The following is an 18,343-nucleotide window of genomic DNA, read 5'->3' as shown; positions in this document are numbered from 1 at the left end:
CTATTCAAAGATGTAATTCATATATGTGCATTTAAATTTTGACCAGAATGTCCCTTTAAGCATATACTTAAAAACTGAAACGTTATTTTTACCTAAATAGCTTTGTGGGTAAGCCTAAAACTGGTATTGCTAAGATTATGAGTTGCATTTATTTTGTAATTTGATGATTGAAGTTTCGTTTTGCTTATTGGTAGAAAGATACAATTAATATCATTTAGTGCAGGTGGCAGGAAAAATAAAAATAGAGGTAATGGTTTGAACAATATCTGGTATAAAAATAAATTCATTAACTGTGAGCTTTATTTCAAGTTTGTATATTATTTTTTTTGTGTTGCTATCACTATTACTTTCTATAATGTATTACATAGTATATTATGTTTGAAATCTAAATGACAAGATACTGTAGTTACTTAATAATGGTTTTAGACTATAGGATAGACAAATAAAAAGTCACAATGAAAACTGGCATTTAAGATCTCATTATCACATTTATTAAAATGGCATCATATAGTGCATCGGATTGACCTTGCATTCTATTGGCTGATCTGAACAGCCAATAGAATGCGAGGTCAATCCGATTGGCTGATTGGATCAGCCAATCAGATTGAACCTCAATCTGATTGGCTGATTGAATCAGCCAATCAGATTTTTTTACCTTAATTCCGATTGGCTGATAGGATTCTATCAGCCAATCGGAATTCAAGGGACTCCATCTTGGATGACGTACCTTAAAGGAACCTTCATTCGTCGTTAGTCCGTCGGTTGAAGAGGATGGCTCCGTGTCGGCTGGCTGGAAGATGGCACAGCTCTGCTCCGGATGGATGAAGATAGAAGACGTTGCTTGGAGGAAGACTTCTACCAGATGGAGGACCTCTTCTTGCTCCGCTTGGATGAAGAATTCGGCTCGGCTGGGTGAAGACGACTCAAGGTAGGGAGATCTTCAGGGGGTTAGTGTTAGGTTTATTTAAGGGGGGTTTGGGTGGGTTAGAGTAGGGGTATGTGGGTGGTGGGTTTTAATGTTGGGGGGTTGTATTTTTATTTACAGGTAAAAGAGCTAATTACTTTGGGGCAATGCCCTGCAAAAAGCCCTTTAAAGGGCTGGTAAAAGAGCAGATTACTTTGTAATTTAGAATAGGGTAGGGCATTTTATTATTTTGGGGGCTTTTTTATTTTATTAGGGGGCTTAGATTAGGTGTAATTAGTTTAAACTTCTTGTAATTTTTTTTATTTTCTGTAATTTTGTGGGTTTTTTGTATTAAAGATTAGTTTATTTAATTGTATTTTAGTTTAGCTAATTGTAGTTAATTTATTTAATTAATTTATTGATAGTGTAGTGTTAGGTGTATTTGTAACTTAGGTTAGGATTTATTTTACAGGTAATTTTGTAATTATTTTAACTAGGTAGCTATTAAATAGTTAACTATTTAATAGCTATTGTACCAAGTTAAAATAAATACAAAGTTGCCTGTAAAATAAATATAAATCCTAAAATAGCTACAATGTAACTATTAGTTATATTGTAGCTATAGTAGGGTTTATTTTATAGGTAAGTATTTAGTTTTAAATAGGAACAATTTATTTAATGAGATTAAATTTATTTCTTTTTATTTAAATTATATTTAACTTAGGGGTGTGTTAGGGTTAGGGTTAGGCTTAGGTTTAGGGGTTAATAACTTTATTATAGTAGCGGCGATGGTGGGGGTGGCAGATTAGGGGTTAATAATTGTAGGTAGGTGGCGGCGATGTTAGGGAGGGCAGATTAAGGGTTAATAAAATTTATTATAGGGTTTGCCAGGTGGGAGTATGGCAGTTTAGGGGTTAATACATTTATTATAGTGGTGGCGATGTCCGATCGGCAGATTAGGGGTTAATAAGTGTAGGTAGGTGGCAGCGACGTTGGGGGGGGCAGATTAGGGGGTAATAAATATAATATAGGTGTCAGCGATGTTAGGGGCAGCAGATTAGGGGTTCATAGGGATAATGTAGGTTGCGACGGTGTCCGGTCGGCAGATTAGGGGTTAAAAAAATGTATTATAGGGTTTGTTATGTGGGGGGGGCCTCAGTTTAGGGGTTCATAGGTAGTTTATGGGTGTTAGTGTACTTTATAGCACAGTAGTTAGGAGCTTTATGTTCCGGCGTTAGCCCATAAAGCTCTTAACTACTGACTTTTTTTTGCGGTTAGAGTCTTGTCGGTAGAGGCTCTACCGCTAACTTCTTCTAAGACTCGAAATACCAGCGTTAGGCAAATCCCATAGAAAAGATAGGATACGCAATTGACGTAAGAGGATCTGCGGTAGCCTCGAGTCGCGGAATGAAAGTTTGGCCTTTAATGACCAGTGCACAATACTTTTAAAAAATGTATTTACCATTTTTGATTCTTTTTTTTTTTTTTGCTTAAGAAATTTCTAACATTACACACAAAAGGAATTGATCATATGCAAAGATTGCTCAATTTGTTAATAAGATTTTTAACATGCTAACTTATATGCATATCAATTTACCAAAAATACACATTCTAAAAGTTTATATTGACAGAATAATTACTGAATGTGACTTCGATAGCGTTTGCTCCTTTATTGGTCCATTTAGTTTCACTTACTTTAAAGGGACATTAAACGCTTTGAGATGGTAATATAAAACTATAAATCATATAAATATTAAAAAGTCTGCAATATACTTTCATTATTTATTTTGTCCCCTTTTCCTGCAATTGCATTCTGAAATTGTGAGCTTTTCAGTTCCTGTTAGAAATGGAAGTGCAGAACGCTGTTATATTCCACACATCCATTGGCTGCACACACTAGTGACCTATTTATAACTGTCCCTGATTGGCCACAGCAGAGAAGGTAACCTAAGTTACAACATGGCAGCTCCCATTGCTTTATAGACATTAAAACTTTACACAAAATTTGTTAATATTTAAACAGCTAATGAAACTTTAAAAAAATACATCTACATGTTATTCTCAGACTAATCTTTTCTCTGAATGCATCATTTTAGCCAGCATGTATTTAGTATTTAATGTCCCTTTACATCTTATAAAGAAAGCAAGAAAATAAAATCAAGAAAGCAATTCTTAAAATATATATGAGAATAAAGCAGAATAAACAAATAAAAAAATAAAATGACAACCAGATATATGTGCCAGTTGCCAGATATGGTGTTTTAAATTAAACAACCTGCTTTAACTGCTTCTGTTTATTGAAATAATATATCTCCTGGCTTACAATGTTTTTATCAACATGCTTTTTAATAATATACAAGTTTAATTTAAAAAGCTGCAGTATCTGTTTTAATAAGGGACAAATATACAATTTGATTCAGAATGCACCAAACAGCTTGCATAGCTTTATAAATTCTAACAAAATTATTTGAAAGGTCTGAAGTAGTGAAAATTAAAACTCAGCACACTGAAAGGTCACATCATGGTGTTAAATGTATTGTTTTTTTTAGAAGTTGTGTATATAGTAATTTAAATGTGCTTATATTTGGTAAATAGAATTACAGCTAATGAGATAATCTTAATAGGAGACGTGAGAGCCTTTAAGGTTTAAAATACTTAATAAAACAAGATTTAACAAATGTATTTTAAAACTAATCCGGGTACACAATCAATTAAAGATAAAAAATGTTATACACTTTTACACAAATAAACATTAGAAAAACACATAACCCAACAAACACTCATACCCGATATACCATTATTGCTCCTGTTCAATGATAAAAAATAAAATTATATTATATATATAAAAATAAAAGCAGAGGGATTTGCACTCCACCTTCAACCAGAAGGGACGTCAAAGCCAGGTAATATACAGAGTCAGGAACACAGAGCTCATAGAGAAGTCAGTGACACTGCAAAGACAAAGGCAGAATGAACCAAGGCACTTAAAGGGACAGTCAAGTATAAATTAAACTTTCATTATTCAGATAGGACTTTTAATTTTAATCAACTTTCCAATTTACTTTTATCATCAAATTTTGCTTTTTTCTCTTGGTATTCTTAGTTTAAACTAAACATAGGTAGGCTCATATGCTAATTTCTAAGCCTTTGGGGGCTGCCTCTTATCCCATGCTTTTTAAATCTCTTTTCAACACACAGAGACAGAAAGTACACGTGGGCAATATAGATAACACTGTGTTCAGGCACAGAGGGTTATTTAAGATCTAGCACAAAACAATGCTAAATTTAGTACAATAGATAATAACAAGTCACAGTCATGTGATCTGGGGGCTGGAAGAAGGTTCCTAGATACAAGGTAATCACAGAGGTAAAAAGTATATTAATATAACTGTGTTGGTTTTGCAAAACTGGGTAATGGGTAATAAAGGGATTATCTATCTTTTAAAACAATAACAGTTCTATGGTAGACTGTCCCTTTAAATAGTGATGACATCATCATTCTGGGACTGCAACCTGTCTCTCACTGATGATGTTCTACAGTTTGGCCATAAGAGGGAGCCTGGATGTAGTGAGCAGCATTGCACACTGCTTAAGCAAGAAGAAAACACAGGTGAGAGAATAACATAAAAGCTGCAAACAACAAGCAAAGTCAGATAAAACCCTGACAGAATATCACAATAAATTGAGTCACAATTTTTTTTGGTGCATAGAAAATGTATATTTACCCTAAACTGTAAATGTGCAATATCATTATGTCTAAAAAAATACTTTAATTAAAAATACTTTATTGAAAAAAAATGCTAACCATCATCTAAGACATTAGCAAGTCATAATATTTTTCCTGGTGGTGTGTATATACTGTACAGTATATATATATATATATATATATATATATATATATATATATATATATATATATATATGTATATATTCAGAATATTTTTATTGGAGAAAAATATTATAACATAGCAGAGCTATATGAGATTACTATGTATAAAGCAGGGGAAAACAGCACTCTAAAAAAGTTTAGAGTGCTGTTTTCCCTTACTTTATACATAGTAATCTCATATAGCTCTGCTATGTTATAATATTTTTCTCCAATAAAAACATTCTGAATATATATTAAGCTTAGGGGTCTGCACCAGACCTAAGTCTAGCTAATTGCAGTCTTGGTCATATTAGTACTATATTTTCAATACTATAAATACCGGTAGAGGTGTTTTAGAAAATAAATGGTTTCTCTCCCTTACCCTTAATTAATATATATATATATATATATATATATATATATATATATATATATATATATATATATATATATATATATATATATATATATGTGTATTTATGTGTTTATATGTATATATACCTTTCTTATTATGTTGGAAAATTTTCCCCAAAAGACACCGGGTTACCACAAACCTGCAATTTGTAAAAAATGCAATATCTGCAAAGTACACTTAAGCAAAGCACAATATAATGAGGTATGCCTGTATACTGTATATATATTGTCCCTTGTCCGAGGAAGGAGTGAAGGCCCCGAAAGATCATATTAAAGTTTGAAGTGATAGTGAAATCTAGAGAGTGCAATTGTTTTTGTTGCTTTATATTATAATTCTGCACTATGGTCTTGTGAAGATTTTGGTCAGTTTGTAACGCTCGTGGGATACTCCTCTATCAGACCAAACTCGGCCAGTAGTATTGTTATCCCGGCATTGACCCGGAATGATAGGGAATATCCCAGAGCAGAGAAAGTTAGTGAGATGAGGAAGGTGGCACTCACCACAGGGAGGACAGTCCCCAGCGGCAACAGCAGAGCAGTCCAAGGATGAACCACTAGAATGGTCAGGCAGGCAGGGTCTGGCAACAGTAAAGCAATCCAAGGATAAACCACTAGAATAGTCAGGCAGGCAGGGTTTGGCAACAGTAAAGCAGTCCAAGGGCACATCATTAGAATGGTCAGGCTGGCAGGGTTTGGCAACAACAAAGCAGTCCAAGGGCACACCACTAGAATGGTCAGGCAGGCAGGATTTGGCAACAGCAAAGCAGTCCAGCAGATTAAGGGTTTAGGCAGGTAGAGTAGTCAGACAGGCAGGTTCAGCAACAGTAATCAATTCAGCAGATTAAGGGTTAAGGCAGGTAGTGTGGTCAGACAGGTAGGTTCAGCAAAAGTAATCATTTCAGCAGATTAGAAAGAACGATCTGTCACACCCAGGAGCACACAAAGTAACACCTATACTTGGGCAGTGACAGATCATTAGGGAAAGATTTAAATAAGTGCAGGATTCGCGCCACTGAGCTCTGACTGGCATCAGGAGCATTCAGTGATGACGTCAGCACTGCACGCATCCTGAGCCGACACTGCCCCTGGCAACGAGCAGAGAAGGAGATGCTGCACCCCTTCAACGGCTAGAGCGGCGTGCCGTGACACAGTGAGAGTGGTTCTAAAATTAAATATATATATTTAATATCACTGTGTCAAAACAAAAAAATGAGAATTTGCATATCTAATTTGCATATCTTACCCACAATTCTCTTGTGCATTGGAAACATTGTATATTAAGAATTTCTGGGGAAAAGCAAGCGGGGATACTTGCCTAGATGTACTAATTTCCTATGCAAATATTTACATTGATTTTATATATATATATATATATATATATATATATATATATATATATATATATATATATATATATATATATTCACAAATTATCTTTCAAGATTACAAATTCACTCATTTAGGGGCAGGCACACTCGTGAATTAGCATGCATGGAGTTGCATCCCATATAAGACTTGATCAAAAAGGCACAATCTCATTTAAGGGTCTCTTAAAAAAAGATACAAAGCAGCAAGTCAGTGCGGTCACAATTTCAAGTTTAATCAAAGTTAAAATCCATACAACATATATTGTATACATATTTTGCATAGAAACTTGTAGTCACCATTTTTGTTTTCAGTTTTTTTCAAAAATGGAAACAGGCCGTTAACAAACAATAGAAAAAATATTGTTTAAACCAATACTTGTGAAGTTGCAAAGCAACTACATAACAGTAAAAAATAGTGCATAGTCTGCCCATCCTGGTAACCTAAGAAACATTTAGATGGGTTAGCAGTGGAGTGAATGGAAAAGGATTGCAAACTAAAAAAGTTGCGACTAAGCGATCAGCTTTAAAAACACAATTTTAATAATACCAGTACTGTTAATCATAATACCAACAGTGTGCTTGTGATTTATAATCCTTAAAAAGATGGTGAATGTGACACTGAGCTCATGTTATGGGGCCTATTTCTGATACATTTGCCAGGTGCTAATCCTCTAAGATAATTCACAGGGTATAAGGGGAGGTCCCCCCTCACAAGATCACAAGATGTGACAAAAGAGGTTATGACTTTATAAATGCACACATTTCTCCCAAAATGGTAATATGTGAAATTAAAACTTACACTTTAATTTAAATACGGTTAAAAAATATATATAAAGATACCTTGGTTCTAAGAACCTACAAAGAAATTAAATCAACTAACACAAAAGAACCTGCATCTAAGCTCCAAAAATTATGACAGGTAGCTTAGAGCAATACCCCTGGTATTCCTGGCCTGGCCTTTTTCAACTCTTTTTTGACTACTTAAGCTTGAAAAAGGCGTATACGGCCCGAAACGCGTAGCAATCTATTTTTCTTTTTCCCTGTTTTGTAACCTGTCTAACTGCATGCCCCAACTGATGCTGACGTGACCAGTTATCGGCCAGGAATACCAGGGGAATTGTTCTAATCTACCTGCCATAATTTTTGAAGCTTAGATTCAGGTTCTTTTGTGCTAGTTGGTTTAATTTCTTTGTAGTTTCTTAGAATTGAGGTATCTTTTTTTATATATATATATATATATATACAGTATATATATATATATATATATATATATATATATATATATATATATATATATATATATATATATATATAAAACCATATTTAATAAAAGTGTAAGTTTTAATATCACAAATTTTCAATTTGGGAGCAATTTGTGCACTCATAATATCTTGTTTTGTCACATCTTGTGAAGTGTGACACCCCTTATACCCTGTGATTTACAATCCGACATTAAAAATACAAAAAACAACAATATAACATTTATAGATGTTGGGGTCCTGAAGTGACTTTTCCTGCAGATCCCCTTAGCTGTACATGATATCACAAAGTCATCACATCTACATATGTATATGTGCCTATAAATATGCAACATTGTGCCCTGTTCCCTGTATGTAGTCTCTTCAATAATGATTAATGAAGCTTTAATGAACACTATGTATGTTAATAAACTTCTAGAATGCCTACAATGGCCATTTCAGAGTGTTTAAAAAAAATCCCTTATGAGGACTTCAAATGCCTGCCTGTGTCAAATTCAATACGCCAAAAAAGGTAATGAAAAGCTTTTGAAAGTTGACCAGAAAATGTGTTGTGAATGCCAAGATCTTTTCAGCTCCATAGGGAAAATATGAATTTTTATTGAGGATCTGAAAACCCATTTGTGAGTGTAGTAATCAGTTGAAAACATGCTATTGTGATCGTACTTAATAAAAAAAGTAGCCTTTTCACCCTAAAAAGAAATAAAAACTCCACTGCCAATAGATTGTGATCAAGTGTTAAAGTAAATACAGAGAGTTTGATGTTTTTTGTAGATATTTGATTTTACATTACCTGCTGGCACTTTTGTTAGAGTGAACTGATTTTTGGTGTATGTAGATAGATTCCCTGTCTTATTTAGATTGCACATTATATATGACAGACACGCATTTCAGTATAGCTATACCCTTGAAACAAATTTTTCCTCAGAACTACCTTGATGTGAGGTTTTTTTTTTTTTTTTGCCTCAGTGAATGGGACAATGTCATATAATATAATATAATTGTTATATTTTCAATTTCAAAAAAATAATAATGATGATAATGATTATAAGAATAATGGTGATGATTCTTTATAATACTGTTAATAATAATATTGTGATTAATTCCAACAGTTTCGTGTTTCTTCAATTTTACCACTCCTTCTGGAATCATTCTTTCTCCTAACTACCCTGAAGAATATGGAAATAATATGAATTGCATATGGTTAATAATTTCTGAGCCAGGAAGCAGGATCCATCTAATCTTCAATGATTTTGATGTGGAACCACAGTTTGATTATGTTGCTGTTAAAGATGAGGGTATTTCTGAATTACCAGCACTTGGAACATTTTCTGGAAATGAAGTGCCTACTCAAATTGCCAGCAAGAGCCACATTATACGGTTAGAGTTTCAGTCAGACCACTCAACAACTGGAAGGGGTTTTAACATTACCTATACAAGTAAGCAACATTTTAAGTTATACACATACATAAACATGCATTCACAATCTTTTTTCAATCAAGAGATTATTTTTCAGACATAGGGCTCAATGTATTAAGGAGCATAAGCTGCTTTGTGGCCCTTTTGGGGGTTAGGCTTGCACATTTGAGCCTGCTTCCCACAATTTCAAAAACAATGCTTCTTACACTCTCTTCTACCTCTGAGGTGGCATATTGAAATCACCCCAAACATGCTCACTCATGGTGATTGACAGGCCCTTCTCTCATGCAATTGGTCATGCAAGAGAAAATGTGGCTTTACACAATCAAGCAAGAAGCAAGTGTGTAATGGTACATATGGATAGAGGACACAAAGAGTCCGCTGCCCATTCATTGCAAAGATGTATGGACAGGTTCTCAAGTTGAGAACCTTGACCACAGAGCCATTAATACATAGGGCAATGGAGCTTTGATACTTTTATAGAAATTACCCAGGAAATATGTTGAAAATCATGAATGGTGTAGTTGGTTTTAAAAAAAAAAAAAAAAAAAAATTATTGGAAGATAAAATATTTTAATAATGAGTGTTTGGCTGATATTCAGGATTCCATTTTACTTCACATCAAAAGCAAAAAAAAAAAAAAATCCTTTTAAAATCAATGGTTACTAAGATCATATAAAAGTAGCTTAAAGGGACATGAAACCCAACATTTTTCTTTCATGATTCAGATAGAGCATCTGATTTTAAACAACTTTCCAATTTACTTCTATTATCAAATTTGGTTCATTCTCTTGGTATCTTTTGTTGAAGGAATAGTTATGCACTACTGTAAGCTAGATGAACACTTCTAGTGAACCAATGATAGAGGCATTTGTGTACAGCCAACAATCAGCAGCTATCTCCTAGTAATGCACTACTGTTCTTGAGTCTACCTAGCTATAATTTACAAATAATACAAATATGAGAATGAAGCAAATTAGATAATATAAGTCAATTAAAAAGTAGTTTAAAATCACATTCTCAGTCTGAATCATGAAAGAAGAAGTATGGGTTTCATGTCACTTTAACACTCTGTAGGTTTGAACACACCACTGTACTACAGCAACTTAACCCATTCAGGGACTGTCTCTTTTATGTTGTATGTTTATCTCTCTGCTCTGGAGATACTATTACACTTCTGCCCATCCTTTAAATGTTTCTTAAACATTTTCCAGTCCTGTAACTACTACTACTTCTACTACTACTAATAATAATTATAATTTGTTTATCAAAATAATTAACCTGTATGTATTAATAAATTCATTTGAAAAATATTTCTTAAATGCTGTTTTAGCTGTGTGGTTTAACTTAATGTATTAGCTTAAATACATATTTGAATTGAATAAATTAGCTGTGTCTGGCATTCCTTAAACTGATGAGATTTTATAAGCAAGCATTTGTAAAAGAATATATAGAATTTTTTTAATGGTCTTTGTAGATGACATTGATTTATTTAAGAATGTGATCATTTGTATATATATATATATATATATATATATATATATATATATATATATATATATATATGTTATATTTTAAGTTTTTCTAATTTAATTTAGGTGGTAATAATGTAGTAACATTATGATCAAAACAGAAAGCAGTTTTGATAACAATCATTCTTGATAAAAATAATTAAACATTCTAAGATTTTAGATTTATGCTTAATATATGTGTTCTTGTCCAATTCTAATGCCAGAAATGCTGTCTATCTAAAGCTGCAGTAAATATCATAGACCCACTGAAAAACTAAATGAAATTGCATCTAGGTACAAATGTTTACGAATAAAAAAACTTTGTGGTGTGTCTTGCAGATAGAATACAGATCTAATGGGATACATGGTATTTTGCAAATCCTTATTTGCAGGAAAACAGAGTTAGAGCTGTATATTTAAAATAAAACTAACATAAGATGATATGTAAAAATAATTAAATGCACAATAAAATAACAAAACAAAAAAACTAAATACTAAAAATCATATTATATTTATGTCACAATTACTATTCATAATCAGTGTTCTATAATGATATAATGGTAGCATATCTGATATAATATTCAAAGTATTTTTGTTTTCTTTCTTTGACAGCCTTTGGTCAAAATGAATGTCATGATCCAGGAATACCAACAAATGGAAGGCGATTTGGAGACAGATTTTTACTTGGTAGCTCTGTATCATTTCATTGTGATGAAGGTTTCATAAAAACTCAAGGGTCTGAGTCTATCACATGTATTATACAAGATGGAAATGTTGTATGGAATGCAGCAGTTCCTAGATGTGAAGGTAATATGTTTTGAAGATTAATTTCGTGATACATGGGCTCTACTCACTAAGATCTGCAATGTATTAAACAAGGCTAATTATCTTAAGTGAAATAAATAATAGAAATTTCTGAATACATATGAATAAATTAATTGAAGGGATGAATAGCAATTGTTTTCTGAAGTTTGTTATGTAGTTTTACAAAATCAAATGCTATTAATTTTACATTCCCTTCATGTCAAGTGTCATAAACAACACCCTATAGAATATTTCTTATTTTTTAAAAAAAACATTTTTCATACTTTCAAACATTTAAAATAAAATAATAGAGAAATTGTATGTTTTTCAATATTTAAATCCCAGGAATTCTTTATATGTAATGATGACAATAATATCCTGAATAATTTATTAAACAATTGTATTTGTTGCCTAGTACTGATAGCCATTAGAACAAGAACGTAACAGCACAGAATTTATTAAGTCTACTTTGTTAACAAAAAGAGAATGAACAATCCAGTAATTTTGACATGTGTGTTTTTTTGTAAACAAGATGGTTACATACTGTATAATTTATAATAAAATCAATTAAAATCTTCTTTTTAAATCCAAGGCCTTTCTTTCAAGATACAATCTAATGGCTAGATTACGAGTTGTGCGTTAGGGTAAAAAAGCAGCGTTAAGAGGTCCTAACGCTGCTTTTTTTACGCCCGCTGGTATTACGAGTCTTGAAGGTTTAGAGTGACCGCACACTTCTTTGGCCTTACCGCAAAACGGCTTACGTAAACTTCGTAAAGTCTTTTTTCTATCGGACTTCATAGCACCGGTATTATGAGTCTGTCCTGGGAGGCCAAAAAGTGAGCAGTACACCCTATCCTGTCAAGAGTCCTAACGCATTTAAAAGTCAGTAGTTATGAGTTTTATGGTACAATGCCGTAGCATAAAACTCATAACTAAAGTGCTAAAAAGTACACTAACACCCATAAACTACCTATTAACCCCTAAACCGAGGTCCTCCCGCATCGCAAATACTAAAATAAAAATTTTAACCCCTAATCTGCCGCTCCGAATTACCACCGCACTCCGGACACCAGCCGCCACCTACATTATACTTATTAACCACTAATCTGTTGACCCCAACATCGCTGACATCTACATTATATTTATTAACCCCTAATCTGCTGTAGCATAAAACTCATATCTAAAGTGCTAAAAAGTACACTAACACCCATAAACTACCTATTAACCCCTAAACCGAGGTCCTCCCACATCTCAAATACTAAAATAAAAATTTTAACCCCTAATCTGTCGCTCCATCCAAGCCGGGCGAAGTGGTCCTCCAGATGGGCAGAAGTCTTCATCCAAGCTGGGCGAAGTGGTCCTCCAGACGGGCAGAAGTCTTCATCCAAGCTGGGCGAAGTGGTCCTCCAGACGGGCAAAAGTCTTCATCCAAGCCGGGCAGAAGTGGTCCTCAAGACGGGCAGAAGTCTTCATCCATACGGCATCTTCTATCTTCATCCATCCGGTGTGGAGCGGCTCCATCTTCAAGACATCCGACGCGGAGCATTCTCTTCTTCCGACAACTAAAAAAGAATGAAGGTACCTTTAAGTGACGTCATCCAAGATGGCGTCCCTTAAATTCCGATTGGCTGATAGAATTCTATCAGCCAATCGGAATTAAGGTAGAAAAATCCTATTGGCTAATGCAATCAGTCAATAGGATTGAAGTTCAATCCTATTGGCTGATCCTGACAGCCAATAGAATGTGAGCTCAATCCTATTGGCTGATTGGATCAGCCAATAGGAATTTTTCTACCTTAATTCTGATTGACTGATAGATTTCTATCAGCCAATCAGAATCTAAGGGACGCCATCTTGGATGATGTCACTTAAAGGTACCTTCATTCTGTTTTAGTCATCAGAAGAAGAGGATGCTCCACATCGGATGTCTTGAAGATGGAGCTGCTCTGCGCCAGATGAATGAAGATAGAAGATGCCGTCTGGATGAAGACTTCTGCCCGGCTTGGATGAAGACTTCTGCCCATCTGGAGGACCACTTTGCCCCCGGCTTGGATGAAGACGTCTCCTGGTAAGTTGATCTTCAGGGGGTTAGTGTTAGGTTTTTTTAAGGGTGTATTAGGTGGGTTTATTTTTTAGATTAGGGGTTTGGGCTTGCAAAAGAGCTAACTGCCCTTTTAAGGGCAATGCCCATCCAAATGCCCTTTTCAGGGCAATGGGGAGCTTAGGTTTTTTTAGCTAGTATTTTATTTGGGGGAGTTGGTTGTGTGGGTGGTGGGTTTTACTGTAGGGGGTTGTTTGTATTTTTTTTTACAGGTAAAAGAGCTGATTACTTTGGGGCATTGCCCGCAAAAGGCCCTTTAAAGGGATATTGGTAGTTTAGTTTAGGCTAGGGTTTTTTTTTATTTTGGGGGGGGTATTTTTATTTTAATAGGGCTATTAGATTAGGTGTAATTAGTTTAAATTTCTGTTATTTGTTTATTATTTTCTGTAATTTAGTGGGGGTTTTTTGAGTACTTTAGCTAATTTAATTTAGGTAATTGTATTGAATTTAGTTAATTTATGCCTAGATTTAGAGTTTGGTGTTAGCCGTTAAAAGCAGCGTTAAGGGGTCGTAACGCTGCTTTTGGCCGCCCGCTGGTATTTAGAGTCAGGCAGGAAAGGGTCTAACGCTCACTTCCCTACCGCGATTCCAGGCTACCGCAGATCCCCTTACGCCAATTGCGTATCCTATCTTTTCAATGGGATCTGCCTAACGCTGGTATTTGGAGTCTTGGGAGAAGTGAGCGGTAGACCCTCTACCGACAAGACTCCTAACGCCCAAAAAAGTCAGTAGTTAAGAGCTTTATGGGCTAACGCCGGAATATAAAGCTCTTAACTACTGTGCTCTAAAGTACACTAACACCCATAAACTACCTATGTACCCCTAAACCGAGGCCCCCACAGATCGCCGCCACTCTAATAAATTTTTTTAACCCCTAATCTGCCGACCGGACATCCCCGCCACCTACATTATACTTATGAACCCCTAATCTGCTGCCCCTAACATCGCCGACCCCTATATTATATTTATTAACCCCTAATCTGCCCCCCCCCCCCCATGTCGCCGCTACCTAACTACACTTATTAACCCCTAATCTGCTGACCTGACCTCGTATTAACCCCTAAACCGCCGCACTCCCGCCTCGCAAACACTATAATAAATTGTATTAACCCCTAATCTGCCCTCCTAGCATCGCCGCCACCTATCTACACTTATTAACCCCTAATCTCCCACCCGCACCGTTGCCACTACTATAATAAAGTTATTAACCCCTAAACATAACTCTAACCCTAACCCTAACACCCCCTAGCATAAATATAATTTATATTAAAACGAAATAATATTCCTAAAATTAACTAAATTACTCCTATTTAAAACTAAATACTTAGCTATCAAATAAACCCTAATATAGCTACAATATAATTAATAATTACATTGTAGCTATTTTAGGATTTATATTTATTTTACAGGCAACTTTGTATTTATTTTAACTAGGTACAAAAGCTATTAAATAGTTAATAACTATTTAATAGCTACCTAGTTAAAATAAATACAAAATTATATGTAAAATAAATCCTAACCTAAGTTACAATTAAACCTAACACTACACTATCATTAAATTAATTAAATAAATTACCTACAATTACCTACAATTAAATAAACTATTCTATAATACAAAAAACCCCCACTAAATTACAAAAAATAAAAAAATATTACAAGAATTTTAAACTAATTACACCTAATCTAAGCCCCCTAATAAAATAAAAAAAAATAAAAAATAATAAAAGTCCCTACCCTATTCTACATTACAAAACAATCAGCTCTTTTACCAGCCCTTAAAAGGGCTTTTTGCGGGGCATGCCCCAAAGTAATCAGCTCTTTTGCCTGTAAAAAATATACACCCCCCCAACATTAAAACCCACCATCCACATACCCCTACTCTAACCCACCCAAACCCCCCTTAAATAAACCTAACACTACCCCCCTGAAGATCTCCCTACCTTGAGTCGTCTTCACCCAGCCGGGCTGAGGTCTTCATCCGATGGGGCAGAAGAGGACATCCAGACCGGCAGAAGTCTTCATCCTATCCGGGCAGAAGAGGACATCCGGCTCGGCAGACATCTTCATCCAAGCGGCATCTTCTATCTTCATCCATCCGGAGCAGAGCGGAGCCATCTTCTTCCCAGCCGAGGCGGATCCATCCTCTTCAACCGACGCCTACTCACCGAATGAAGGTTCCTTTAAATGACATCATCCAAGATGGCGTCCCTCGAATTCGGATTGGCTGATAGGATTCTATCAGCCAATCGACATTAAGGTAGGAAAAATCTGATTGGCTGATTCAATCAGCCAATCAGATTCAAGTTCAATCCAATTGGCTGGTCCAATCAGCCAATCAGATTGAGCTTGCATTCTATTGGCTGTTCCGATCAGCCAATAGAATGCAAGCTCAATCTGATTGGCTGATTGGATCAGCCAATCGGATTGAACTTGAATCTGATTGGCTGATTGAATCAGCCAATCAGATTTTTCCTACCTTAATTCTGATTGGCTGATAGAATCCTATCAGCCAATCGGAATTCGAGGGATGCCATCTTGGATGACGTCATTTAAAGGAACCTTGATTCGGCGAGTAGGCGTTGGTTGAAGAGGATGGATCCGCGTCGGCTGGGAAGAAGATGGCTCCGCTCCGCTCCGGATGGATGAAGATAGAAGATGCCGCTTGGATGAAGATGTCTGCCGGGCCGGATGTCCTCTTCTGCCTGGATAGGATGAAGACTTCTGCCGGTCTGGATGTCCTCTTCTGCCCCATCGGATGAAGACTTCGGCCCGGCTGGGTGAAGATGACTCAAGGTAGGGAGATCTTCAGGGGGGTAGTGTTAGGTTTATTTAAGGGGGGTTTGGGTGGGTTAGAGTAGGGGTATGTGGCTGGTGGGTTTTAATGTTGGGGGGGTATTTTTTTACAGGCAAAAGAACGCAAAAAGCCCTTTTAAGGGCTGGTAAAAGAGATGATTATTTTGTAATGTAGAATAGGTTAGGGACTTTTATTATTTTGGTTGTTTTTATTTTATTAGGGGGCTTAGATTAGGTGTAATTAGTTTAAAATTCTTGTAATATTTTTTTATTTTCTGTAATTTAGTTTTTTGGGTTTTTTTTGTAATTTAGTTTAGTTTATTTAATTGTATTTAATTGTAGGTATTGGTAGCTAATTTATTTAATTAATTTTATGATAGTGTAGTGTTAGGTTTAATTGTAACTTAGGTTAGGATTTATTTTACAGGTAATTTTGTAATTATTTTAAATAGGTAGCTATTAAATAGTTAGTAATGATTTAATAGCTATTGTACCTAGTTAAAATAAATACAAAGTTGCCTGTAAAATATATATAAATCCTAAAATAGCTACAATATAATTATTTGTTATATTGTAGCTATATTAGGGTTTATTTTACAGGTAAGTATTTAGTTTTAAATAGGAATACTTTAGTTAATAAGAGTTAATTTATTTTGTTAGATTAAAATTATATTCAATTTAGGGGGGGTTAGGGTTAGGGTTAGACTTAGCTTTAGGGGTTAATACATTTATTATAGTAGCGGCGAGGTCCGGTCGGCAGATTAGGGGTAAATACTTGAAGTTAGGTGGCGGCGACATTGGGGGGGGGCAGATTAGGGGTTAATAAATATTATGTAGATGTCAGCGATGTTGGGGACAGCAGATTAGGGGTTCATAGGGATAATGTAGGTGGCGGCGGTGTCCGAAGCGGCAGATTAGGGGTTAATTGTTTAATGCAGGTGTCAGCGATAGCGGGGTCGGCAGAATAGGGGTTAATAAGTTTAAGGTTAGGGGTGTTTAGACTCAGGGTTCATGTTAGAGTGTAAGGTGCAGACTTAGAAAGGGTTTCCCCATAGGATACAATGGGGCCCGCGTTAGGAGCTGCACGCTGCTTTTTTGCAGGTGTTAGTTTTTTTTCAGCCCAAACTGCCCCATTGTTTCCTATGGGGGAATCGTGCACGAGCACATTTTGCCAGTTTACCGCTACCGTAAGCAACGCTGGTATTGAGGGTTGAAGTGGCGGTAAATTCGGCTCAACGCTCCATTTTTGGAGCCTTACGCAGCTCTTCAGACAACTCTCAATACCAGCGTTGTTTGGAAGCAGCGGTAGGAAAAAAAGCTGCGTTAGCTACGCGGGTCTTTACCGACAAAACTCTAAATCTAGGCCTTAATTATAGTGTAGTGTTAGGTGTTAGTGTAACTTAGGTTAGGTTTTATTTTACAGGTAAATTTGTCTTTATTTTAACTAGGTAGTTATTAAATAGTTAATAACTATTCTACCTAGTTAAAATAAATACAAACTTGCCTGTAAAATAAAAATAAATCCTAACTAGCTACAATATAACTATTAGTTATATTGTAGCTATTTTAGGATTTATTTTACAGGTAAGTATTTAGTTTTAAATAGGAATAATGTAGTTAATGATAGTAATATTTATTTAGATTTATTTAAATTATATTTAAGTTAGTGGGTGCTAGGTTTAGGGTTAGACTTAGGTTTAGGGGTTAATAACTTTAATATAGTGGCAGCAACGTTGGGGGTGGCAGATTAGGGGTTAATAAATGTAGGTAGATGGCGGCGATGTTAGGGCTGGCAGATTAGGGGTTAATAATATTTAACTAATGTTTGCGAAGTGGGAGTGCGGCGGTTTAGGGGTTAATATGTTTATTATCGTGGTGGTGACGTTAGGGTGGCATATTAGGGGGT

The 18,343-nt window shown here is 35.3% G+C and overlaps 1 protein-coding gene across 1 annotated transcript in view; it reads left to right on the top strand.

Moving 5' to 3' along the window:
• Positions 1 to 18,343, top strand: part of CSMD1 (CUB and Sushi multiple domains 1) — a 3,127,153-nt gene that overhangs the window by 2,112,782 nt on the left and 996,028 nt on the right. The window contains 2 exon segments of the mRNA XM_053711946.1: positions 8,922 to 9,248; positions 11,352 to 11,546. Coding sequence (XP_053567921.1) covers positions 8,922 to 9,248; positions 11,352 to 11,546 — 522 coding nt within the window.

The sequence above is a fragment of the Bombina bombina genome, chromosome 4 (assembly GCF_027579735.1).
Source record: "Bombina bombina isolate aBomBom1 chromosome 4, aBomBom1.pri, whole genome shotgun sequence".
Lineage (NCBI taxonomy): Eukaryota > Metazoa > Chordata > Amphibia > Anura > Bombinatoridae > Bombina > Bombina bombina.
This window is presented reverse-complemented; position numbering and strand designations above follow the sequence as displayed.